The sequence below is a fragment of the Eptatretus burgeri genome, chromosome 11 (assembly GCF_056783735.1).
Source record: "Eptatretus burgeri isolate ZD-2024b chromosome 11, Ebu_testis_v1, whole genome shotgun sequence".
In the NCBI taxonomy this organism is placed as follows: Eukaryota; Metazoa; Chordata; class Myxini; order Myxiniformes; family Myxinidae; genus Eptatretus; species Eptatretus burgeri.
In genome coordinates this window covers 85,517,195-85,544,200 of record NC_140971.1, presented here as the reverse complement: position 1 = coordinate 85,544,200, position 27,006 = coordinate 85,517,195, and the positions used below count along the sequence as shown (strand labels likewise).

The following is a 27,006-nucleotide window of genomic DNA, read 5'->3' as shown; positions in this document are numbered from 1 at the left end:
TCTGCAATTCTTTCCTGTGCCAAATAATACCCATATTTCACTCAGGTTTGTTTGGTTGAACAATGCTATTTCCAAGACAAGCACGTCGGTGTCCACAGTACGCAACATGACCTTCTGGTATCCATTCGCAGCAGCGTCTGCTGCATGGAGTAGTAGCCTCGTGTCGGCTTCTTCGTGTGCACATGGAGAAAGGCGACTGATGTCTTCTCTTGGGGAATTCAGCAATATCGATTTGCCAAACGTAGAGATGACTTTCTTTTCAGTTTGGATTGTCACCGATTGTTGCGCCAATAATGAAAAGAGTTCTTTCTTGTTTTCACTGACTGAGGAATCCTTTCCAGTTTCCTGGGATCTTGCTATTTGGTTGAACACGTCTTCGTGTACCTGTTCCACGCTTCTTCCTCGTCATTGCTTTGATACTATTTGGAATATATTCATCGCAGACAATGTCAACTCTGCTGGAGTCTGAGTCTATCATTAACGTCTATTCACGTCTCCACGTACGACTCGAGACATTATTTGTGCTGGCAGCACCGGCCACCAGCAAATCTCGAGAACATTCTTACCAGGATAAATTTCTGGACCTTGGATTTTACTATGTGGTGGATAAAAGTGGGCCACAGAGGCCTCAGTGTGTGATTTGTTTTGAAGTGCTTTCTACGGAGTCTATGAAACAAAATAGGTTGCAGAGGCATTTGACTACAAAACATGTGCCTTATCAGGATAAGGAGAGAGCGTTCTTTGAGAGGAAACTTCTTGCACTCAAGAATACGTGTCTTGACAGAGAGAGAGTACATGCCATCAGACCAATTCTCGGGCATTCGAGGCCTCGTATCGAGTGTCGCTCCATGTTGCCAAGACTAAAAAGCCTCACTCCATTGCGGAAGAACTCGTGCTACCATGTGCAAAGGACATGGTATCTCTGATGCTTGGGGAGGAAGCGGAAAAGAAACTGGCAGTTTTCCCCCTCTCTGACAACACCATCCAACGCAGAATTGAAGATATGAGTCTGGACGTAACGGCTCAGGTCGTACAGAAGATCAAGGAATCGCCGTGGCACGCCATACAGTTGGACGAGTCCACTGATATCGCATTGTACGCGCAACTCATCGTCTGGGTCCGCTTCATCAAGGCTGATAACTTTGTCGATCAGCCTCTGCTCATCAAACGATTGGAGGCCACCACCAAAGGCGAGGACATTTTTGGGAAATTAGAGCAGTTTTATCATGCCCATTATGTGGACTTCGAAAAGTTGCTCGGTTCTACAACAGACAGCGCGCCAGCAATGTTAGGAGTGCGTTCTGGATTCAAGCCTAAATTGCTTGAGGTGGCTCCTCAGACCTCCATGGTACACTGCATGATTCACCGAGAAGCGCTCGCCTCTCGTACTTTGCCAGAAACCTTGCAGAGCGTGCTCTCAGAAGTTGTAAAAATGGTGAATCACATCAAATCGAGCGCCCTCAACACTAGGTTATTCAGGCTGTTCTGCCAGGAGATGGACGCCGACCATAATAATTTACTATTCTACACTCAAGTCAGATGGTTATCTCGAGGAAACCTTTTTCTGTGCATTTACGAGCTCAAAGATGAACTGAAGGAGTTCCTACGCACACAAGGGAAAACGGCATGGGTAGCATTGCTTGAGTCTGACTCTTGGCTGTCAGAACTGTGCTATCTCGTTGACATCTTTGAACGTCTCAATGTCCTCAACCGCTCACTCCAAGGCAAAGACGCCAACCTCATGATTTTTCACGACAAAATGAGTGGGTTTCTGGAGACTCTAAAATTACTGGCAGACAAAGCAGCTGTTAAGCGCTTCAGACTTTTCCCCCGTCTGGTGGAGCATCTAACGACCTGCCAGTACGATGATACTGAGCTCGACAGTCTTTCTGGGGAGATAGCACGTCACCTTAGGTCACTCATTGAACAGTTTGAGCACTATTTCCCTGAGCTGGATGTGCAGTCTTTTTCTCTGGTCCGGGACCCTTTCACGGCTCCACTGGACTCGATTGCTGATGAAGATGATACAGCACAGGAATTGCTTTTACAGCTCCAGCAGGATTCAGGAGTGCAGGCTCTTACGCGGATGAATTCGTTGTCGACATTCTGGTGCAAAATGCTGCCGTCGTACCCGACCCTGTCACGGCGCGCCATTAAGGTTCTCATGCCATATGCTTCATCATACTTTTGGGAGCAGTCGTTCTCCACCATGGTGGTGATTAAAACAAAGTACAGAAATCGCCTAGAAATGGAGCATGATATGATCCTGGCATTGTCATCTACTTCTCCACGAATAGAGAAGTTGGTTTCTGAAAAACAGGCTCATCCTTCTCACTGATATATCTGAATGTCATTCGGACGAAACTTCTGAAACATTCAACTGCACTATTTGGATACTGTCGGCTATTCTCTGTTTACTCGTCTATGAAAACATGACGATGGTGAATAAAGTAAACAGTAAATGTTCTTGTGTCATATGAAATCTTATCTTATATATTATGAATTTGGTTTTGGGTCACGCGATAGGGAGAGGTTCTGAAATTGGGTTGCCACTAAAAAAAGTTTGAAAACCACTGATCTAGGAGAATGACATCAACCTCAGGAACCTGTTCTGGTGGAGTAGGGTAAGTTTCCTCAAAGCACTTGACCAGGTCAGTCTTTGTCCCTGATGGCAACTCTCCAAATTTGTACAATGATGGTGGATAACATTGATTTTCATGGCGAAAGAACTCCTCAATGTCTCCATCACGGACTTGACAGGACACGTACAACTGTGAGAAGAGGGCACATGTTTTCTTCAGCAATGTAATCTGCTGCTGATCATTGGACTTCAATTTAGACTGAGGGCAGCTGAACAATGGCAGTTTGTTTCTCTTCACTGGGCTGAACAGAGACTTAGATCTGTCACCCAGGCACTCCTTTACAAAGGTAGCATACTGCTCCTTCCTTTCCAAGCGTTTGTATGTAGCGAACTGTCGTCACTACTTCGTCTCCCATAATATCTCTTGTGTCAAGAACCAATAGATCACTGGTTTGTTTTTTAAATGGGTTAGCCATTTCCTCGATAATATGACAGAGAGAATGCACTTGTTTGGCAAATGTGCTCTGCACAAACTTCATTTGTTCATGGTGTTTGATATCCGGCCCCTTGCTCTGTTTCTCCCTGATGCTTTCTACAGAGTCGTTAAATTCTCCGACAACTCGTGCCATTTCTGGCCCCGCCACCATCCACCGCATTAGTTGTGATATGGTTTCTGAAAGTCCAAAAGTCCCTCCGTCGCCTTTCACAATACAATTATTTTGCTCGTGAGCTTGATCACTGGCTATGGAAGAAAATGACCGGTGGGTCTTCTTTACGACAAAGTTGCCACTTTGAAACTGTGCTGCCACATCAGGGTACATATAATACTCCCAAGATTAATCATATCACGCAAATGAACTGGTAGTGGTGGAACATGACGAAGGCTACTCATCGGTGGTGCGGAAGATGTCATGAATAAACTTGAGTTTACCACATCAAAGATCATTTTAGCCAAGTTTGGTCATAATCCCTTCAGCAGTTTCGGAGAAGTTGCAAATGTTTACAAAGAGATCATCTCGGCAAGCTCTTGCACAATGGCGGGCCTATAGATAAGCTTAGCAGGGAGCTCCTCCTTCTGATTCCCCATTTCCTTATCTTTCTTTCCTTCTTTTCCGTAAGCTGGAGTCGCTGCGAACACAATAAATTCGTTTTGGTAACTTGTTGTCATTGGAGGATCGAGTAAACCCGAAAATGATGTCCGGACAACATTTGCTCAAGTTTCACGACACCATTGTTTGCGAGGAGACCGCCATGTTGTTAAGCGGTTCCGAGCGCTCCGTTCGGTTGCAGTGCTTTCTTCAGCGTTTTGAATCAAGCAAGCCGCTTGACAAGCGATAGCAAGCTGCTTACGAACAAAACCCACCAGAAGTACCATCACCCATCCATCCACACCCGAGCAAGTTTCAAGTTATCCTTTTGATGGACTCAATGTCCTTCTGTTGAAATTCCTTTTCAGAAAACTCATGTGATAAAATATTGTTACGTTTGGGGGGGGGGGGTATGCATTCAAAGGGTAATTAGGATGTTTAATTAGGTATGCCATGCTGTTCGAGTTTACCAGGATCTCGATGTAATAAGTAGCAATTCAGTGGTGATAAGTTGTCTAGTAAATGTTCATTTCTTCAAGGGGGAAATGATAATTGTCATGTAATTAGATAGAGATACGGGATAGGGTAAGTGTGTCTGCGTAAACCCCTTTTTGGTATTCTCTGGAGACTGGCCGTGACGTCACAGGACAGTGCAGCGGATGGCTCCGCCCCGTGATCACGATTGGCAGAAGGCGACGGCGGTGGGCCAATAAACGGCTCGATTGGAAGTGACGAGGACAGGAGGATAAAAAGGTTCTGTTGGGGGTCGAAAAGGAAAAGGAAGAGGAAGAAGATCGGGACAAAAACGATCGTGTTTTTTTGGTGTGGAGGCTGTTGCGCGGAGAGCGTCCTTGTTGTTGTGCTGATTCGATCGTGTTCTTCATCGTGTCTTGGAGCCTTGCTGAGCCTCGTGCCTCACCTTGGTTGGCTCTGGGGTTCTGCTGACTCGGAGTACGGGGTCGAATGGCGGGCGGACCTGCCTCCCTCTCCTGCTCGCAACTTGGCGCCAGAACTGGTTCCGTGGCGGCTGTGAGCGGACTTGGGCCAAGACCAGGAGGTCGACAGCACCACGGTTTCTCCTGCCCCCCTGACGAGAGCAAGGCCAGCTCGTCCGACGCCGATCCAGGGACAGTTGCTTCCACACCACGGTCCAGCCTGACCACCAGAAATAGCTACGTTTTGTGTGTGTGTGTGTGTGTGTGTGTGTGTGTGTGTGTGTGTGTGTGTGTGTGTGTGTGTGTGTGTGTGTGTGTGTGTGTGTGTGTGTGTGTGTGTGTGTGTGTGTGCTTGGCGCCTTAGAGGGTTTGAGATCTGTATATTCATTGGAATTGTCTGTGTTTTTCCCCACGCCCGATCCCACACCATCCCGTCGAATCTCCCCGGATCCCTTTTCTTGCCGAGTCTTGTTATTTCTAGTTAATAGTAAAAACAAATAAACATCATTAACTCGGTGAAAAGTGACTTGTGCCACCTTCCTCGTCCAGTTTGCGGTAGAGCGATTAGAACCGCCATGTTTGGGTTAAAAATAAATAAACCGCCTCCATCGTTTCGGCTCATTCTACGTTGGCGGGACTGTTCAAGTCCCGTGGACGTCACAATATTAACACGACATTCATGATGGGGATTACAGCACACCCAAAAACGTGCTCCTCACACTCCACACCGTTCAACACTGCTACGCCCTATACCGTCGTGGCTATTAGTGAGAGCTTGGATACTTGGAATGAACATCTCTCCCCACATCCAACGACAAAAGCTCCAAACGTAAAAACAAAAGAGGAAAAATATTATAATTACAATGTTTTACGTTATTGTAGAGAGAAGACCACGTTTCACATTTGTTGATATATTTTTGCCAGGTAAAAAAAATACAACAAAGACGTCAATGTGGGCGGTCCAAAATCGCTTCACACGTTAATGACGTCATTAATTTTATTGTGTTCGTCACAGTGTTCACACGTTTGTTTGTTGATGTTTTCTTCTGTAACCACGGGAGACAATAACTGTTGTTTCCGTAATAAAGTCGCTGTTTCACCAATACCGGCTCATTCAAGTGGAAAACAGCGAGGGTGAAGAGCTCCGGGGAGCTCCGGCTCGTTTTCTTCGCTTAATATCTTTCGAGATCAACTCGAAAAAAGATCAGAACATGGCGGCTCGTCGTCGCATATATTCAAGGAAAGGTTTTGTTCCTCACCCACCGAACGTGAGTTTTTTTAAAATCTTAAACAACGAAAATACGATTCGTTAGTTAACAAGGAAACTGTCCATCCTGTACGTGGCATTCCTGTGGAAATAGTGGCGATTAAGCAATGGAATGTAACGAACTTTCATTACCTCGAAGGTATTTAAATGTCATGGCATGTCCGCCATTTTGTTTTCGACGCGAATTTAATGGACAAGTTGTTTGTCCGTGAGGTGTTCAATAAGTTCTCCGAACCAGAAACTCAAGACAGGCCCAAGTTGGTTTATCATATAAAGGGGTGGGGGTGCAGAGAGAGCAGGGGGGGTGGAGAGAGAGAGCAGGGGCGGGGTGGAGAGAGAGAGAGAGCAGGGGGTGGAGATAGAGAGAGAGCAGGGGGTGGAGATAGAGAGAGAGCAGGGGGTGGAGATAGAGAGAGCAGGGGGTGGAGATAGAGAGAGAGCAGGGGGTGGAGATAGAGAGAGAGCAGGGGGTGGAGAGAGAGAGAGAGCAGGGGGTGGAGAGAGAGCAGCAGGGGGGTGGAGAGAGAGAGCAGGGGGTGGAGAGAGAGAGCAGGGGGTGGAGAGAGAGCAGGGGGTGGAGAGAGAGCAGGGGGTGGAGATAGAGAGAGAGCAGGGGGTGGAGAGAGAGCAGGGGGTGGAGAGAGAGCAAGGGGGGTGGAGAGAGAGCAAGGGGGTGGAGAGAGAGCGGGGGGTGGAGAGAGAGCGGGGGGTGGAGAGACAGCAGGGGGATGGGAAGAGAGTGCGGGGGTGGAGAGAGAGCAGGGGGGTGGAGAGAGAGCAGGGGATGGGAAGAGAGTGGGGGGTGGAGAGAGAGCAGGTGAGGGGTGGAGAGAGAGCAGGAGGGTGGAGAGAGCGGGGGGTGGGGAGAGAGCAGGGGGTGTGGAGAGGGAGAGCAGGGGGAGGGTGGAGAGAGAGAGAGGGAGAGCAGGGGGAGGGTGGAGAGAGAGAGCAAGGGGGGTGGAGAGAGAGCAGGGGGTGGAGAGAGAGAGCAGGGGGTGGAGAGAGAGCAGGGGGTGGAGATAGAGAGAGCAGGGGGTGGAGAGAGAGCAGGGGGGTGGAGAGAGAGCAAGGGGGTGGAGAGAGAGCAAGGGGGTGGAGAGAGAGAGCGGGGGGTGGAGAGAGAGCGGGGGGTGGAGAGACAGCAGGGGGATGGGAAGAGAGTGCGGGGGTGGAGAGAGAGCAGGGGGTGGAGAGAGAGCAGGGGATGGGAAGAGAGTGGGGGGTGGAGAGAGAGCAGGTGAGGGGTGGAGAGAGAGCAGGAGGGTGGAGAGAGCGGGGGGTGGGGAGAGAGCAGGGGGGTGTGGAGAGGGAGAGCAGGGGGAGGGTGGAGAGAGAGAGAGGGAGAGCAGGGGGAGGGTGGAGAGAGAGAGCAAGGGGGTGGAGAGAGCGGGGGGTGGAGAGAGAGCGGGGGGTGGAGAGAGAGCAGAGGGATGGGAAGAGAGTGGGGGGTGGAGAGAGAGCAGGGGAGGGGTGGAGAGAGAGCAGGTGAGGGGTGGAGAGAGAGCAGGAGGGTGGAGAGAGCGGGGGGTGGGGAGAGAGCAGGGGGTGTGGAGAGGGAGAGCAGGGGGAGGGTGGAGAGAGCGGGGGGTGGAGAGAGAGAGGGAGAGCAGGGGAGGGTGGAGAGAGAGAGCAGTGAGGGAGGGGGTGAGAGAGCAGTGAGGGAGGGGGTGAGAGAGCAGTGAGGGAGGGGTGAGAGAGAGCAGTGAGGGAGGGAGGGATAGCAGTGAGGGAGGGGGAATGAAAGGGGGAGAGCAGTGAGGGAGGGGGAGTGAGAGCAGTGAGGGAGGGGGGTGAGAGCGGGGAGGAGGGGGAGGGAGAGCAGGGAGGGGGAGAGAGAGGATGAGGGGGAGAAAGGGAGGACAGGGAGAGAGGGAGAGGGAGGGGGAGGGAGGGGAGAGAGCAGGGAGTGGGGGGGGGGAGAGAGAGAGAGAGAGAGAAAAGGGAGGGAGGTGAGAGGGAGAGCAGGGGGAGGGTGGAGAGAGAGAGAGCAGTGAGGGAGGGGGTGAGAGAGCAGTGAGGGAGGGGGTGAGAGAGAGCAGTGAGGGAGGGAGGGATAGCAGTGAGGGAGGGGAATGAAAGGGGGAGAGCAGTGAGGGAGGGGAGTGAGAGCAGTGAGGGAGGGGGAGTGAGAGCGGGGAGGGAGGGGGAGAGAGAGCAGGGAGGGGAGAGAGAGGATGAGGGGGAGAAAGGGGAGGACAGGGAGAGAGGGAGGGGGAGGGAGGGGGAGAGAGCAGGGAGTGGGGGGGGGGGAAAGAGAGAGAGAGAGAGAGAGAGAGAAAAGGGAGGGAGGTGAGAGAGATAGCAGTAAGGGTGTGAGGGAGGAGGTAGAGAGAGCAGGGAGGGAGGAGGTAGAGAGAGCAGTGAGGGAGGAGGTAGAGAGAGCAGGGAGGGAGGAGGTAGAGAGAGCAGGGAGGGAGGAGGTAGAGAGAGCAGGGAGGGAGGAGGTAGAGAGAGCAGGGAGGGAGGAGGTAGAGAGAGCAGGGAGGGAGGAGGTAGAGAGAGCAGTGAGGGAGGAGGTAGAGAGAGCAGTGAGGGAGGAGGCAGAGAGAGCAGTGAGGGAGGAGGTAGAGAGAGGAGGGAGGGAGGGGGGAGAGAGGGAGAGCACAGACAGACAGACAGACAGACAGACAGACAGACAGACAGACAGACAGACAGACAGACAGACACAGACAGAGAGACACAGACAGACACGGGAGAGGGAGTGGGGTGATGGATTCTGGCAGATGTTCCTCCCAGTTTATCGTCCATCCCATAGACGGCACACGCATTGATGCATCGCCCTGCCTGTGAATCATGGGGATGACAGTTTATAGCTGGGTCAGGATTCCAATCCAGGTGACACAGAGCAAACGTGCGTTCCTGTCTGCTTTCCTGCCATGATGTGGCGATTCATTACTTCCTGACTGAAAAACATTTTTAACCTCTGCCATCGAAGATCGGAGGTTACTGTTTTCACCCCTTTCTGTTTGTTATCGTGCCAAAACGAAGTTTTTGTTAGATATGTTAGTCAGCTTGTATGTTTTTTTTTTTTGTTTTGTTTGTCTATAATCACATAGAACAAATTCTGCAGAGCACAGTTATCATTGGAAACTTTTGTAACTTCGCATATCAGAGGCCTATAGAGGTCCCTTTCAGCGCATAAAATTTTGAAGGTTAAGGTCAAAGGTCAAGGTCATTTTGTCGCAAATCAGGGGAGTCAATGAAACCCTTATTTTATGAGTAATTTTGATCGGATCGTCTTCAAACTTCATGGGAATATAGTTCATGGTTTGGCGCTCAGCTGATTAATTTTTGGTGGCGATTGGCCTTGACCTTCATGGTTAGCGCCTAAGGTTAAACATATTTGACCCCAAGGTCAAATTTTCAAGTTTTAGGAATCATATTGTGTAGTACCTCAAATTGAATACCTCGATGAGTGCTTTCTAGATATGTCAAGGTTCAAACATTATGACGTCATTTGGTGACGTTATGAGGCAATCGCATATTTTTCATGGTTACTCTGTAGAACGATTCTCATCGGAATCTCTCGTAGGCAGATATTCCTCAAGGAGTCGCTCCTGGTGGATAGCAGCTCTGTTCACCTCAGTGTGACCTTAAAGAAGTCACATGTGGTCACCTTTTGGCAAGATACGGGTCACCCTGCGGGTGACATTGGTTTATTATCTTGCCAAAACGAAGTTTTTGCAAGATATGTTAGTCAGCTTGTATGTTTTGTTTGTTTGTTTGTGAACAGTATTACGGAAAAACTCCTTGACGGATTTCGACGAAAGTTGGAGGGTTAGGTATGGTCCAAGGATCATGACATTAGATTTTGGACTTGCCCCCCACCCCAAAAAAAATTGTTGGAGAATTTTTTTTTTTTGCATTTCTACATGTTTTAAGTGATTTCCAACCCCCCCCCCCTCCAAAAAAAAATTGTTGGAGAAAAGAACTATAACTGTCAGCACTGTTGACGTCATATTTAATGAATAAGATATAAATTAGGTTTACTTGAGTGATCCAGCAGTATTGGTGGCGGAGGTTTTGCACTCTTCCGAGTGCTCCCCCTCTAGTTTATTCATTGTGATCATGTCGTTTATTTTGTCGTTCTACCTCTGGTATAGAACCGTGGTATCGCCATTGAAGCTTGAAGAGTACTTCAAGTGGCTTCACCAAGCAATCCCAGGAAATGGTTGAATAAACTTTTAATAACGAAACGTTGAATTTTTATTTGTGTTCATCTCTGCCGAACTGACTGTTTGGGTAATGGAAGAATGCACAAAAAGGGCAAATGTGGTCTAAAATAAAATTTCACAGTTTTAGCGACCCACCACTGCCTGTTGCGCTGCTGGGAGAAGGCCAAAACAGTGGGGAACAGAGACATTAGGAGATCAGTGGAAGAGAGAGGGATCGGGCGAGGAACACGGGGTATACAAGATGGACATTACAGGGACTTTCAGGAGGGAAAACAGGGAATTTGAAGGAGGTGGGTTTGGGGTGGATTAACGGGGGTAGAAAATATCATGGTTTTCGATGGAAGATAAGAGATGGTGGTGAACAGCTGTTTTGAATGCCTGGAGAGAAGAATGGGATTTTTTTTTTTTTTGTATACCTTGGTCGAGGCTCGTATGAGAGCTAACACACAACTCACAGCAAGGAGGCATGCTTGAAGCAAGGCATTGGATTGAAGAGAGTGTGGGAGTTTATTCCAAAGGTGAGGAAAAAAGAGGAATGAAAGAGTGAAAGTGAGCAGTGAATCTTGATTTTGTTTGTTTCACCAGAAAGGGGGTTGCTGGTGGACCTTGAGTGCCCTGCGGAAATATGGGGGGGGGGAGACATATCGCAGACAGAGCAGGGGGAGGCGTGACTGGAGAGGAGACTGCAGAAGACAGAAAGACCACCGACCTTCCTCCGGTGAGAGAGTGAGAGGCCCAAAGCTTAGCCTCATCTCGGGCGATAACAATGATCCTAAATGCCTTGGTTTCCACAGTGTAAAGCCAAGAAAGGTGAGAGGCAGGAGCACCATCCCATAGGGGAGAGCAGTACTCCCTCAGGCTGCCGACGAAAGCTTTGTGTGGTCAGGAGCTCAGGTGGGCTGAGGAAGGACTTTGCACAACAGAGGATTCCCAGTCCACGACTGACTTTTGAAGCCAGGTTGGAAATGTGGCTTTCCCAGGAAAGACCATGGCGGGTAGTTCGACCCAGAAGCTTGAATGAAAGGACTTCTTCCAGAGGATTGTTGGGAAAGTAGATGAGGATTCGGGGGGTGGGACCTTATATAGGTGCTTTTTTTTTTATAAATCTTGTCCAATCAATTTACTTGGGCACGGGTGGCCTCCGATCAAGTTGAAGAGGCATCTCAAGGACAATCAAAGGAAATTGGATGTACTTGACCTCAATTTGGAGTCTCAGAGCAAATCGGTTAAAGACATTTTGGCTTTTCGTTTGTAAAAATCTCTGAAAACATGTTTTCACTTTGCCATTGTGGGATATTTCATATAGATCGGTGCAAAAAATTTAAATTTGATCAATTTTAAATTCAGGCTGTAACACAACAAAATGTGACAAAAGTTGAGGGATGTGAACACTTTCTGAAGGCACTTGAAGCAGTCGGAATATTTTTGCTTCATGTACGTAACCCAGTTATTTTTATTTCCTGGAATGATCGAAGTAGTGTGTTGCCTATAAATCACCAAAATAAAGGGATGTGTCTGAAGAACGTGTGCACGCTTGGAACAAGATCGCCTGCAGGGCAGGTACTCTGCTCAAATGTTGAATGACATGTTGTTGGCTCATGCTTGTGCGGAGTTGTATGCCATCAATCCAATATTTTCGTTGTACCCAGAAACAGCCAAGAATGACATGAGGAATCCTCATCACAGTATTTGTGTTTGTGCACCTGTCTTTGCTGTCATACATTACGGCGCATTAATACCTCAACTTTCACAGTGTGTACAAACACTGACTTCTTGGTAAGAGTGCTTGATTATCTCCTATTCTTGCCAGGTGGTATTGTTTTATAACTGATTGTGGAATTTACCTCTGAGCCACTGATCAATTGTTACATTTCCTTTGTCCTCTGCAGAATCCAAGAATACGTCCTCCTTCCATTAGTCGTCGGATGGGTGAAAAGGCTGTGGTGCACCCAAGGTGTACGTATGCATACTCCAGTGGTATATTGTCGCAAAAGGTAATTCTCCATTTTTCTTTCTCACCAGAAGGCAAGGCTCAAGTTGGAGCTAAAACAACAAATGGTATCAGTTTAAATGGATGTCATTCAGAGGAAACAGACCAGGCTGACCTAAATGCACAGGCGATAGCAGGGCTCTCCACACTTTTTGAAATACCTGAATGCAGAATAAAAAGTAGGCGAATGAAAACTTTGAAGGCCAGTGGGAAGCGCCCCCCCCCCTCACGGCCCGTCATCCGCTGAATGTATCTAATTCTCCCTCATGCATTTTCAGCAATTTTCGGTATGAAAATGCATGTTTTATATAAGCTTTGCTATTTCTGGGTGTAAATTGGGAAATATTTCAGTATTAAATTTTTTAACGTTTTGCTTTTTATCTAAGTCCTTCTGTTGTAGAACTACGACATGTTTTCATCAAATTGACCATTTAATCATGAAGTACGAGTTTAATCTAAATTTATACTATTAGAACGTGGCCGTACGTGGAAAAAAAAAAAATATATATATATATATTTTTTTTTTTTACACAGGCTGTTCCTTCGCTCTCAGGTGCCCTACGTGCGTGGTCGTATGTGCGTGCCCATACGTGCGTGGCTGTACGTGCAAACCCCCCAAAAAAACTTTCAATCCGCGAGCCAGAAACAACCACACAGGCCATTCCTTCGCTCTCGTAAACAACGACTGGATTGGGGCATTATGTTGATCTATAAATGCTTATAAGCAATTGAGAAATTATTTGAAGACATTGCCATCACTATTCGGAAGTGGTGCATGCCCGTATGGAATGCTCACATGCATTCCACGAATTATCGCTTGCATTGAAGTAACAACTGCTGTGATACTTACACACACAGAGTTAATTAAAATCAAGTTTACCTCCCTGTCTTTGCTTGCCATGGCATTCACTGCCATTGACCATTGCCACTCCTACGCCACGGTAACTAGGGCACCGATCGCCATCGTAATCGGCACGGCACGTGACGTCATCGTCGGCCGGCCGCGCACCGGCCTACGCAGCCACGCCTACGCAGCAACGTGTCCTCTCATTGGTTGGTAAATAAATGGCCATAACTTGGGAAGTACTTGTCTGATTAATATGAAACCTTGAAAAGGCATATCCACAGGTCCCCAGCAATATACCTACCAAGTTTCAATTTGATCGGACAAGTGGTTGTCGAGAAACAGTGGGGACACGCATGCACGCACGCACACACACTGCTGGAATTATAGATGGACTAGTGCGTGCCCATACATGCATGGCCGTTCGTGCAAACAAAACGAAACAAAAAACTTTCAAACCACGTGCCAGAAACAACAACCACACAGGCCGTTCCTTCGCTCTTACGTGCCCATACGTGCGTGGCCGTACATGCCAAAAAAAATAATTTTTCAAACCGCGTGCCAGAAACAACAACCACACAGGCCGTTCCTTCGCTCTCGCATGCCCGTACGTGCGTGGCCGTACGTACATGGCCGTATGTGCAAAAAAAATAAATAAAACTTTCAAACAAATACACAGGCCGTTCCTTCGCTGTCGTAAAAGATGACTGGATTGGGGCATTGTGTTTTAGAAAATCGAGAAAGTACAGAAATCGAGAAAGAAAGAATACAGTACTCGTCACTAACTGGATTGGTACTGGGGCAACTCAGCATAACAATTGTGCATTCTGTGAGGAAAGCACCAACTTTGGCACACGAGTAGCCTAACATATTTTGAACAAATTTGGATATTGGGCCATCTCAAATTCAGCCGCTGATGGCTGTGGCAGTCATTTTCCAAAATGGCCACTAGCAGTTACTATAATTTCACTCGAACATTGGTTTGAACGTTTATTAAAAGCTGAATTAAGAAAAACATAACCTGTAGCCACCTCAAGTTTAAAGATAGCTGCCATTTTGCAAGATGGCTGCTAATTATTTGTTGTACCGGACGACTATCTCACTCATAGAAATTGGTTGTTGAGAATGGTGGCAAACGAATCAAGGGCTGCGTTTGATTGATATGAATACCAACATTGCTTATGTAAAGTCAGTGGTTGTTGAGCATGGTTGCAAACGAAATAATGGGCTGCGTCTCATTCATATGAATACCGACATCTCACTCATAGAAATTGATCGAGAGATGTCTGATATAAATGTTCTGAATCGGTGACACAGTCTGCTCTGTTAATATTCTCTCAATTTTGTGAGCACTCTCCCTCACACACACACAAAGCTGTGTATTCAAGTGCGGCTTTTTGCACTTGCAACGCTTCAGACAGCTCTTCTTGCACTTGCACGATACTAGCTCATACCAGGTGTGGGCTGCTTTGGGTAGCTTCGTCCAGTGTGGCTCGTACACCCCCTCATCATTCTTGACCCAGCCCCAGCTGGATGGAGGAGGCAGCTCTGGCGTTGGTAGCAGTATTTGACCCCACACATGTCCTCCTTGGTAGGCCGCCCTCTTCACATGCTCCTCCAGAGCTGCCTTGGTTGGCAGGATCAGCTGCACGTTGTTCTTCTTCGCGAAGAGTTTCTTCCGGGCCTTGTCAATGTCGTTGCACGTGCTGGTTCTGTCATATAGCGATATGACGAACCTCTCGATGGTGTGCATGACATCGTCTGGTATGCCATTTGTGATTGCCCAATATCCAAATCTGTTCATAATATGATGGGCTACTAGTGTGCCAAATTTGGTGCTTTCCTCACAAAATGCGCAATTGTTATGCTATATTTAGCTAAGTTGCCCCACTATGGGGCATTGTGTTTAAGAAAATCGAGAAAGTACAGAAATCGAGAAAGAAAGAATACAGTAAGTCGATAAATCGAGAAAGAATACAGTACTCGTCACCATCCGGAAGTCTGGAAGTTAAGTCCTCACTGTCCGGAAGTTTGCATATCGCAGTTACGATTATTCGCAATTTAGTTTTAATGGCCAATTATTCAATTAGCGCCAACGTATTTTGCCTTTTCGCAAGGAAAAACACAAAGAGAAGAGGGGAAAAAAAACTTGCTTTAAATTTTTTTTTACTTCCTGCTTTGGAGCATACAAGCTAACTCTGATGTTACCGAAATTTATACACCGGCGAATATGAAAACGATCATAACTTGGGGCATTGTGTTTATCTATAAATGCGCATAAGTAATCGAGAAATTATTAGAATACACGAAGTCATCATTATCCGGAAGTCCGTACGTTGTAACCCGTAATGGGGACCACGGTTGAGGTTGTCTTCCCCTATCGGCCACGCCTACGCAGCAACGTGTCCTGTCATTGGTTGGTAAATAAATGGCCATAACTTGGGAAGCACTTGTCCGATTAATATCAAACCTTGAAAAGGCACATCCTCAGGTCCCCAGCAATATACCTGGCAATTTCAATTAGATCGGACCAGTGGTTGTCGAGAAACAGTGGTCACACACACACACACACACACACACACACACACACACACACACACACACACACACACACACACACACACACACACACACACACCTGGAATTATAGATAGATGAAGAAACATCCGGCAGGCGGGGTAGGGGGGATGGGGATCTTTAAGTTGGAGGTGACTATCCCAACTTGGTACATTCCCATACACACCTTGATTTCCAATACACACCTCTGGAGAATGTGTGTAAATTAGCCAAGTTCTTTTTGATTCGATGTGGTTTTCATGCAGAGATGCTTTTTACCCCTCAGCCCGAATTGGGCTGAAAAGAGGGTATTGTCGTCAGAGGCGTTGTCCGTCCGTCTGTCAACTTTTGATTTCCGTCGATTTCGAGGAGAACGCCATGTGCGATTAAATCCATTTTTGCAGGGTGTGTTGCGGTTGAGTAGAGAAAGGTTCGTTTTGAAAATGGGCGCGCTGTGATTTTCAATGTGGCCTCCATGGCAGCCATCTTGAAATTGGTTTCCGTCAATTTCGAGGAGAACGCCTTGTCCGATTAAATCCATTTTTGTAGTGTGTGTTGGGGCTGGGTAGAGGAAGGTTCCTTTCGATAATCAGTGCAATGCGATATCCAATATGGCGGCTAGGGCAGCCATCTTGAATTTGGTTTCTGGACAATAACTTGAGAACAGCTTGACAGATTGATTTTATTTTCATGGGGGTATAATGGGGGTGGTTAGAGGAAGGTTCCTTTCGATATAAAGCACAATCCGATATCCAATATGGCGGCTTAGGCAGCCATCTTGAATTTTTTTCGGGACAATAACTTGAGAACAGCTTGACTTATTGATTTCATTTTTGTGTGATATAATGGGGGTGTTTAGAGGAAGGTTCCTTTCGATATTCAGTGCAATCCGATATCCAATATGGCGGCTAGAGCAGCCATCTTGAATTTGGTTTCCGGATAATAACTTGAGAATGGCGTCACACATTGATTTTATTCTGGTGAGGTGTAATGGGGTTGGGTAGAGGAAGGTTCTTTTCCAAAATGGGCATGCTGAGATTTTCACTGTGGCCGGCACGGCAGCCATCTTGAAATTGGTTTCCGTAAATTTCGAGGAGAACGCCTTGTCTGATTAAATCCATTTTTGCTTGGTGTGTTGGGGTTGAGTGGAGAAAGGTTCCTTTCGAAAATGGGTGTGCTGTGATTTTCAACATGGCCACCATCTTGAAATTGGTTTGCGTCAAGGGGCTGAGGGGTTTCGCCCGCTTTGCGGTGCTATTTTTACCCCTCAGCCAGAATTGGCTAAGGGGTATTGTCGTCACAGGCGTTGGGCGTCCGGGCGTCCGTCCGTCTGTCAACTTTTGGTTTCCATCAATTTCGAGGAGAACGCCTTGTCCGATGAAATCCATTTTTGCAGGGTATTTTGGGGTTGAGTAGAGGAAGGCTCCTTTCAAAAATGGGTGCCCTGCGATTTTCAATGTGGCCTCCATGGCAGCCATCTTGAAATTGGTTTCCGTCGATTTCGAGGAGAATGCCTTGTCCGATTAAATCCATTTTTGCAGTGTGTGTTTTGGGTGGGTAGAGGAAGGTTCCTTTCGATATTCAGTGCGATGCGATATCCAATATGGCGGCGAGGGCAGCCATCTTGAATTTGGTTTCCGGGCAATAACTTGAGAACGGCTTGACAGATTGATTTCATTTTTGTGTGATATAATGGGGGTGTTTAGAGGAAGGTTCCCTTCGATATACAGCACAATCCAATATAAAATATGGCGCCTAGGGCAGCCATCTTGAATTTGGTTTCCGGACAATAACTTGAGAACGACTTGACTTATTGATTTCATTTTTGTGTGATATAATGGGGGTGTTTAGAGGAAGGTTCCTTTCGATATTTAGCGCAATCCGATATCCAATATGGCGGCTAGAGCAGCCATCTTGAATTTGGTTTCCGTCGATTTCGAGGAGAACGCCTTGTCCGATTAAATCCATTTTTGCAGGCTTTGTTGGGGTTGAGTAGAGGAGGGTTCCTTTCGAAAATTGCCGTGCTGCGATTTTCAATGTGGCCTCCATGGCAGCCATCTTGAAATCGGTTTCCGTCGATTTCGAGAACGCCTTGTCCGATTAAATCGGTTTTTGCAGGGTGTGTTGGGGCTGGGTTGAGGAAGATTCCTTTCAATATTCAGTGTGATGCGATATCCAATATGGCGGCTCGGGCGGCCATCTTGAATTTGGTTTCCGGACAATAACTTGAGAACGGCTTGACAGATTGATTTTATTTTCATGGGGTATAATGGGGCTGTTTAGAGGAAGGTTCCTTTTGATATTCAGCGCAATCCGATATCCAATATGGCGGCTAGAGCAGCCATCTTAAATTTGGTTTCCGGACAATAACTTGAACGGCTTCACACATTGATTTTCTTCTGGCGAGGTATAATGGGGTTGAGTAGAGGAAGGTTCCTTTCCAAAATGGGCATGCTGCGATTTTCACTGTTGCTGCCATGGCAGCCATCTTGATATTGGTTTCTGTCAATTTTGAGGAGAACGCCTTGTCCGATTAAATCCATTTTTGCTGGGTGTGTTGGGGTTGAGTAGAGGAAGGTTCCGTTCGAAAATGGGCGTGCTGCGATTTTTAATATGGCCACCATCTTGAAAATGGTTTGCGTCAAGGGGCTGAGGGGTTATGCCCGCTTTGCGGTGCTATTTTTAAATATTGCTGTGAACTGATGGGTGTTGTCAACACTCTCCCACAATACGTACACATGACACAAAGAATGTGGGTCCCCACCACTCCTGAACCTCCACAATGATGATTTAAAAAAATTTTGAATGCATAAAACCCACCCAGGCACACTCCAAGTTTAACCACAAAATTTCAACTCTGACTGTCCAACGGTTTAGGAGTACATACAAGTCAGACACACACACCACACACACACACACACACACACCAAATTATACTCTTTCAGTATCATTATCTATTTTTAAGCCTGGTGTTGGCGTATTGGTTATTGCAGCGGCTTGGGATCCAAAAGGTCCTGAGTTCAAGCCCCGTTGGGCCACTGAATTAATACACCAGGAGGTTGACTCAGCCTGTCATCCTTCCGAGGTCGGCGAAGTGAGTGCCAGTATACTGGGCCGGTGTATACCCCGGTTAGAATAGGTGTACCAGATCCCTGTGTCGTAAGAGGCGACCAGGGTTGCGTCAGGAAGGGCATCCGGCGTAAAACCTGTGCCAAATCATTATGCGGATCATAACGGATGATCCGCTGTGGCGATCCCTAACGGGAGCAGCCCGAAGAAGAAGAAGAGTATCATTATCTATTTTCAAGAAAAGGTTTCAATTTAGTCTTTTCTTTAAAATAACTGGAAACACCTGCTCCGTTGGGAATTGATTGTATATTTAAAGGCCCGGTCACACCTTGACGTTTTAGCCAGCGATGGCAACGTATTAAAATGTATCTAAAACGCTGGCTTACGTTGAACTTTTGATGTTTTTTTTTAAAGATTCGGATGTATTCATAGCGACTTGGTCTTATGTATAACGCATTGGTAAGGGACACAGAACGTTTCGTTGTGTTATAGATAACTTATACCAACAAATGCTGAACCTGTTGTCGGCCTACACAACCGATGCCCAACGATAGTCTAACTTAGGCATAGCGCGTTGCACGCATCGCCGACGATGTCGTGACGTGGCCTATTAAAAGGCTGACTCACAACGATTCGAATCATAACTGCCGTAGAAATGGAAGTGTCAACATCGCGGTCACACCTTGGCGATCTTGCCAGCATATGCCGACCTAAGAAAAATGTGTCTAAAACGTTGGGGCACGTCAAATACGGTATGAGTAAGTTTGGTATACGTGAGTACAACGCTAAAGTACGCTATCATACGTCGTAGTAAGTAGAGTACGTCAAGAAATTTTAAACATGTTCAAAATTTTACGACGTACTCTGCATATGACACACGTTCCACATGCGATGGGGATAAGTTTTACACACGATATGTGGACGCTTACACACGTCCACAAAGGCTACTTATAAGCTACTCATAAGTCGAAACACGTCGCGGTAATGTCTTTTTTACGCGAAACTTATTTCTAACTTATGTTTGACGTGCTTTGAACCAATTCTTTACGTAGTCCCAACACACATCGACGTATGTAGACGTATTCCAATGACGTCTTCCGGTCGACAAAAAAAAAAATTAACGTGTTTCTAGCTTACAACTGCCATATAAAGACGTGTTCCCAGCGGTTTTGGGAATTGGTATATAAAAATGCTGCTCATAAAAGGGGAACCCAACAGTGTTTTCGAGTCCTTTTTGAGTCGATGTCCATGTCAGCAGTAACAGTATCAGTATTAGTATTAGTATTAGTATTAGTAGTAGTTTGTTCATGTTGGCAGTAGTAGGTGAGTGTGAGGGGGAGGGTGTGGGTTATGATGGATCGTCCTTGCGTTTAACGATTTAACGATTTAAATGATAAACTCAACCATTTAAATGGCTGCATCTCCACTATTGAAAGTAGACGTTTGCGCTCAACAATTGGATTTTTTTTACACTCAACGACTTTTAAACGGTACCACTCAGCTAGTTTCATTGTTTACAATGAACGATTTAAATTGCTGTCACTCGTCTGTTCCCCAAAGTTTGGGGGATACTTTGACCAAACTCGGGTGATTGGTAAATCTTATGACCTAGTGCTTTGGAAATTGTGATGGTTGCTTGGGACGCTTTGGTTCCCTAGCAACAACTGAAAAACCTTCAAAATCGGTACCGTTCAAGCGAAATCAATTCCAAAAGCCATGATCCCACGTAGGGTTATGAAATGTGGCACAAATGATCTGCAGCTGATGCTCTCTCAAATATATTCCGTTTTTTTGTGATGCAGTATATGGAATACTTTACCCGCAGCGCCCCCTACAATTAGGGTATGTGTGAAAATTGTCGAAAATTGAAGGCCCCCTAGCGACCAGGTGAGTGCATCAATATGAATGAAACTTTGCAGGTTCATGGTACTACAACTTTGCCTCAGGACATATTGACCGATTTTGCTTAGGTCAGGGGTCAAAGGTCAATTGATGCAAAAATCTATAATATGCGAGAGCTGGAGGTGCCTTCACGCCAAATGCTACTCCTCCTCGGGTTATGGTCGGATGGTCATGAAAATTCACACTAATCGTCTGGAATACATTGCGCACAAACGATTGAGCCGGATTTTCAATTTAGATCTTTGTTCACCCACAGCACCCCCTCGAACTTTGGGGATTTCTGAATGCAGAATAAAAAGTAGGCGAATGAAAACTTTGAAGGCCGGTGGGAAGCGCCCCCCCCCCCTCACGGCCCGTCATCCGCTGAATGTATCTAATTCTCCCTCATGCATTTTCAGCAATTTTCGGTATGAAAATGCATGTTTTATATAAGCTTTGCTATTTCTGGGTGTAAATTGGGAAATATTTCAGTATTAAATTTTTTAACGTTTTGCTTTTTATCTAAGTCCTTCTGTTGTAGAACTACGACATGTTTTCATCAAATTGACCATTTAATCATGAAGTACAAGTTTAATCTAAATTTATACTATTAGAACGTGGCCGTACGTGGAAAAAAAAAAAAATATATATATATATTTTTTTTTACACAGGCTGTTCCTTCGCTCTCAGGTGCCCTACGTGCGTGGTCGTATGTGCGTGCCCATACGTGCGTGGCTGTACGTGCAAACCCCCAAAAAACTTTCAATCCGCGAGCCAGAAACAACCACACAGGCCATTCCTTCGCTCTCGTAAACAACGACTGGATTGGGGCATTATGTTGATCTATAAATGCTTATAAGCAATTGAGAAATTATTTGAAGACATTGCCATCACTATTCGGAAGTGGTGCATGCCCGTATGGAATGCTCACATGCATTCCACGAATTATCGCTTGCATTGAAGTAACAACTGCTGTGATACTTACACACACAGAGTTAATTAAAATCAAGTTTACCTCCCTGTCTTTGCTTGCCATGGCATTCACTGCCATTGACCATTGCCACTCCTACGCCACGGTAACTAGGGCACCGATCGCCATCGTAATCGGCACGGCACGTGATGTCATCGTCGGCCGGCCGCGCACCGGCCTACGCAGCCACGCCTACGCAGCAACGTGTCCTCTCATTGGTTGGTAAATAAATGGCCATAACTTGGGAAGTACTTGTCTGATTAATATGAAACCTTGAAAAGGCATATCCACAGGTCCCCAGCAATATACCTACCAAGTTTCAATTTGATCGGACCAGTGGTTGTCGAGAAACAGTGGGGACACGCATGCACGCACGCACACACACTGCTGGAATTATAGATGGACTAGTGCGTGCCCATACATGCATGGCCGTTCGTGCAAACAAAACGAAACAAAAAACTTTCAAACCACGTGCCAGAAACAACAACCACACAGGCCGTTCCTTCGCTCTTACGTGCCCATACGTGCGTGGCCGTACATGCCAAAAAAAATAATTTTTCAAACCGCGTGCCAGAAACAACAACCACACAGGCCGTTCCTTCGCTCTCGCATGCCCGTACGTGCGTGGCCGTACGTACATGGCCGTATGTGCAAAAAAAATAAATAAAACTTTCAAACAAATACACAGGCCGTTCCTTCGCTGTCGTAAAAGATGACTGGATTGGGGCATTGTGTTTTAGAAAATCGAGAAAGTACAGAAATCGAGAAAGAAAGAATACAGTACTCGTCACTAACTGGATTGGTACTGGGGCAACTCAGCATAACAATTGTGCATTCTGTGAGGAAAGCACCAACTTTGGCACACGAGTAGCCTAACATATTTTGAACAAATTTGGATATTGGGCCATCTCAAATTCAGCCGCTGATGGCTGTGGCAGTCATTTTCCAAAATGGCCACTAGCAGTTACTATAATTTCACTCGAACATTGGTTTGAACGTTTATTAAAAGCTGAATTAAGAAAAACATAACCTGTAGCCACCTCAAGTTTAAAGATAGCTGCCATTTTGCAAGATGGCTGCTAATTATTTGTTGTACCGGACGACTATCTCACTCATAGAAATTGGTTGTTGAGAATGGTGGCAAACGAATCAAGGGCTGCGTTTGATTGATATGAATACCAACATTGCTTATGTAAAGTCAGTGGTTGTTGAGCATGGTTGCAAACGAAATAATGGGCTGCGTCTCATTCATATGAATACCGACATCTCACTCATAGAAATTGATCGAGAGATGTCTGATATAAATGTTCTGAATCGGTGACACAGTCTGCTCTGTTAATATTCTCTCAATTTTGTGAGCACTCTCCCTCACACACACACAAAGCTGTGTATTCAAGTGCGGCTTTTTTGCACTTGCAACGCTTCAGACAGCTCTTCTTGCACTTGCACGATACTAGCTCATACCAGGTGTGGGCTGCTTTGGGTAGCTTCGTCCAGTGTGGCTCGTACACCCCCTCATCATTCTTGACCCAGCCCCAGCTGGATGGAGGAGGCAGCTCTGGCGTTGGTAGCAGTATTTGACCCCACACATGTCCTCCTTGGTAGGCCGCCCTCTTCACATGCTCCTCCAGAGCTGCCTTGGTTGGCAGGATCAGCTGCACGTTGTTCTTCTTCGCGAAGAGTTTCTTCCGGGCCTTGTCAATGTCGTTGCACGTGCTGGTTCTGTCATATAGCGATATGACGAACCTCTCGATGGTGTGCATGACATCGTCTGGTATGCCATTTGTGATTGCCCAATATCCAAATCTGTTCATAATATGATGGGCTACTAGTGTGCCAAATTTGGTGCTTTCCTCACAAAATGCGCAATTGTTATGCTATATTTAGCTAAGTTGCCCCACTATGGGGCATTGTGTTTAAGAAAATCGAGAAAGTACAGAAATCGAGAAAGAAAGAATACAGTAAGTCGATAAATCGAGAAAGAATACAGTACTCGTCACCATCCGGAAGTCTGGAAGTTAAGTCCTCACTGTCCGGAAGTTTGCATATCGCAGTTACGATTATTCGCAATTTAGTTTTAATGGCCAATTATTCAATTAGCGCCAACGTATTTTGCCTTTTCGCAAGGAAAAACACAAAGAGAAGAGGGGAAAAAAAACTTGCTTTAAATTTTTTTTTACTTCCTGCTTTGGAGCATACAAGCTAACTCTGATGTTACCGAAATTTATACACCGGCGAATATGAAAACGATCATAACTTGGGGCATTGTGTTTATCTATAAATGCGCATAAGTAATCGAGAAATTATTAGAATACACGAAGTCATCATTATCCGGAAGTCCGTACGTTGTAACCCGTAATGGGGACCACGGTTGAGGTTGTCTTCCCCTATCGGCCACGCCTACGCAGCAACGTGTCCTGTCATTGGTTGGTAAATAAATGGCCATAACTTGGGAAGCACTTGTCCGATTAATATCAAACCTTGAAAAGGCACATCCTCAGGTCCCCAGCAATATACCTGGCAATTTCAATTAGATCGGACCAGTGGTTGTCGAGAAACAGTGGTCACACACACACACACACACACACACACACACACACACACACACACACACACACACACACACACACACACACACACACACACACACACACACACACACACACACACACACACACACACACACCTGGAATTATAGATAGATGAAGAAACATCCAGCAGGCGGGGTAGGGGGGATGGGGATCTTTAAGTTGGAGGTGACTATCCCAACTTGGTACATTCCCATACACACCTTGATTTCCAATACACACCTCTGGAGAATGTGTGTAAATTAGCCAAGTTCTTTTTGATTCGATGTGGTTTTCATGCAGAGATGCTTTTTACCCCTCAGCCCGAATTGGGCTGAAAAGAGGGTATTGTCGTCAGAGGCGTTGTCCGTCCGTCTGTCAACTTTTGATTTCCGTCGATTTCGAGGAGAACGCCATGTGCGATTAAATCCATTTTTGCAGGGTGTGTTGCGGTTGAGTAGAGAAAGGTTCGTTTTGAAAATGGGCGCGCTGTGATTTTCAATGTGGCCTCCATGGCAGCCATCTTGAAATTGGTTTCCGTCAATTTCGAGGAGAACGCCTTGTCCGATTAAATCCATTTTTGCAGTGTGTGTTGGGGCTGGGTAGAGGAAGGTTCCTTTCGATAATCAGTGCGATGCGATATCCAATATGGCGGCTAGGGCAGCCATCTTGAATTTGGTTTCCGGACAATAACTTGAGAACAGCTTGACAGATTGATTTTATTTTCATGGGGGTATAATGGGGGTGGTTAGAGGAAGGTTCCTTTCGATATAAAGCACAATCCGATATCAATATGGCGGCTTAGGCAGCCATCTTGAATTTTTTTCGGGACAATAACTTGAGAACAGCTTGACTTATTGATTTCATTTTTGTGTGATATAATGGGGGTGTTTAGAGGAAGGTTCCTTTCGATATTCAGCGCAATCCGATATCCAATACGGCGGCTAGAGCAGCCATCTTGAATTTGGTTTCTGGATAATAACTTGAGAATGGCATCACACATTGATTTTATTCTGGTGAGGTGTAATGGGGTTGGGTAGAGGAAGGTTCTTTTCCAAAATGGGCATGCTGAGATTTTCACTGTGGCCGGCACGGCAGCCATCTTGAAATTGGTTCCGTAAATTTCGAGGAGAACGCCTTGTCTGATTAAATCCATTTTTGCTTGATGTGTTGGGGTTGAGTGGAGAAAGGTTCCTTTCGAAAATGGGTGTGCTGTGATTTTCAACATGGCCACCATCTTGAAATTGGTTTGCGTCAAGGGGCTGAGGGGTTTCGCCCGCTTTGCGGTGCTATTTTTACCCCTCAGCCAGAATTGGCTAAGGGGTATTGTCGTCACAGGCGTTGGGCGTTGGGCGTCCGGGCGTCCGTCCGTCTGTCAACTTTTGGTTTCCATCAATTTCGAGGAAAACGCCTTGTCCGATGAAATCCATTTTTGCAGGGTATTTTGGGGTTGAGTAGAGGAAGGATCCTTTTGAAAATGGGGCGCTGCGATTTTCAATCTGGCCTCCATGGCAGCCATCTTGAAATTGGTTTCCGTCGATTTCGAGGAGAACGCCTTGTCCGATTAAATCCATTTTAGCAGGGTGTGTTGGGGTTGAGTAGAGGAAGGCTCCTTTCAAAAATGGGTGCGCTGCGATTTTCAATGTGGCCTCCATGGCAGCCATCTTGAAATTGGTTTCCGTCGATTTCGAGGAGAACGCCTTGTCCGATTAAATCCATTTTTGCAGGCTTTGTTGGGGTTGAGTAGAGGAGGCTTCCTTTCGAAAATTGCCGTGCTGCGATTTTCAATGTGGCCTCCATGGCAGCCATCTTGAAATCGGTTTCCGTCGATTTCGAGAACGCCTTGTCCGATTAAATCCGTTTTTGCAGGGTGTGTTGGGGCTGGGTTGAGGAAGGTTCCTTTCAATATTCAGTGTGATGCGATATCCAATATGGCGGCTCGGGCGGCCATCTTGAATTTGGTTTCCGGACAATAACTTGAGAACGGCTTGACAGATTGATTTTATTTTCATGGGGTATAATGGGGGTGTTTAGAGGAAGGTTCCTTTTGATATTCAGCGCAATCCGATATCCAATATGGCGGCTAGAGCAGCCATCTTAAATTTGGTTTCCGGACAATAACTTGAACGGCTTCACACATTGATTTTCTTCTGGCGAGGTATAATGGGGTTGAGTAGAGGAAGGTTCCTTTCCAAAATGGGCATGCTGCGATTTTCACTGTGGCTGCCATGGCAGCCATCTTGATATTGGTTTCTGTCAATTTTGAGGAGAACGCCTTGTCCGATTAAATCCATTTTTGCTGGGTGTGTTGGGGTTGAGTAGAGGAAGGTTCCGTTCGAAAATGGGCGTGCTGTGATTTTTAATATGGCCACCATCTTGAAAATGGTTTGCGTCAAGGGGCTGAGGGGTTATGCCCGCTTTGCGGTGCTATTTTTAAATATTGCTGTGAACTGATGGGTGTTGTCAACACTCTCCCACAATACGTGCACATGACACAAAGAATGTGGGTCCCCACCACTCCTGAACCTCCACAATGATGATTTAAAAAAAATTTGAATGCATAAAACCCACCCAGGCACACTCCAAGTTTAACCACAAAATTTCAACTCGGACTGTCCAACGGTTTAGGAGTACATACAAGTCAGACACACACCACACACACACACACACACCAAATTATACTCTTTCAGTATCATTATCTATTTTTAAGCCTGGTGTTGGCGTATTGGTTATTGCAGCGGCTTGGGATCCAAAAGGTCCTGAGTTCAAGCCCCGTTGGGCCACTGAATTAATACACCAGGAGGTTGACCCAGCCTGTCATCCTTCCGAGGTCGGCGAAGTGAGTGCCAGTGTACTGGGCCGGTGTATACCCCGGTTAGAATAGGTGTACCAGATCCCTGTGTCGTAAGAGGCGACCAGGGTTGCGTCAGGAAGGGCATCCGGCGTAAAACCTGTGCCAAATCATTATGCGGATCATAACGGATGATCCGCTGTGGCGATCCCTAACGGGAGCAGCCCGAAGAAGAAGAAGAAGAAGAGTATCATTATCTATTTTCAAGAAAAGGTTTCAATTTAGTCTTTTC

The 27,006-nt window shown here is 46.3% G+C and overlaps 1 protein-coding gene across 1 annotated transcript in view; it reads left to right on the top strand.

Moving 5' to 3' along the window:
* LOC147017522 (uncharacterized) overlaps window positions 1-27,006 on the top strand; it is a 236,010-nt gene that overhangs the window by 27,321 nt on the left and 181,683 nt on the right. The window contains exon 2 of the mRNA XM_085847979.1: window positions 11,936-12,040. Coding sequence (XP_085704105.1) covers window positions 11,936-12,040 — 105 coding nt within the window. The remainder of the gene's footprint in view (window positions 1-11,935; window positions 12,041-27,006) is intronic.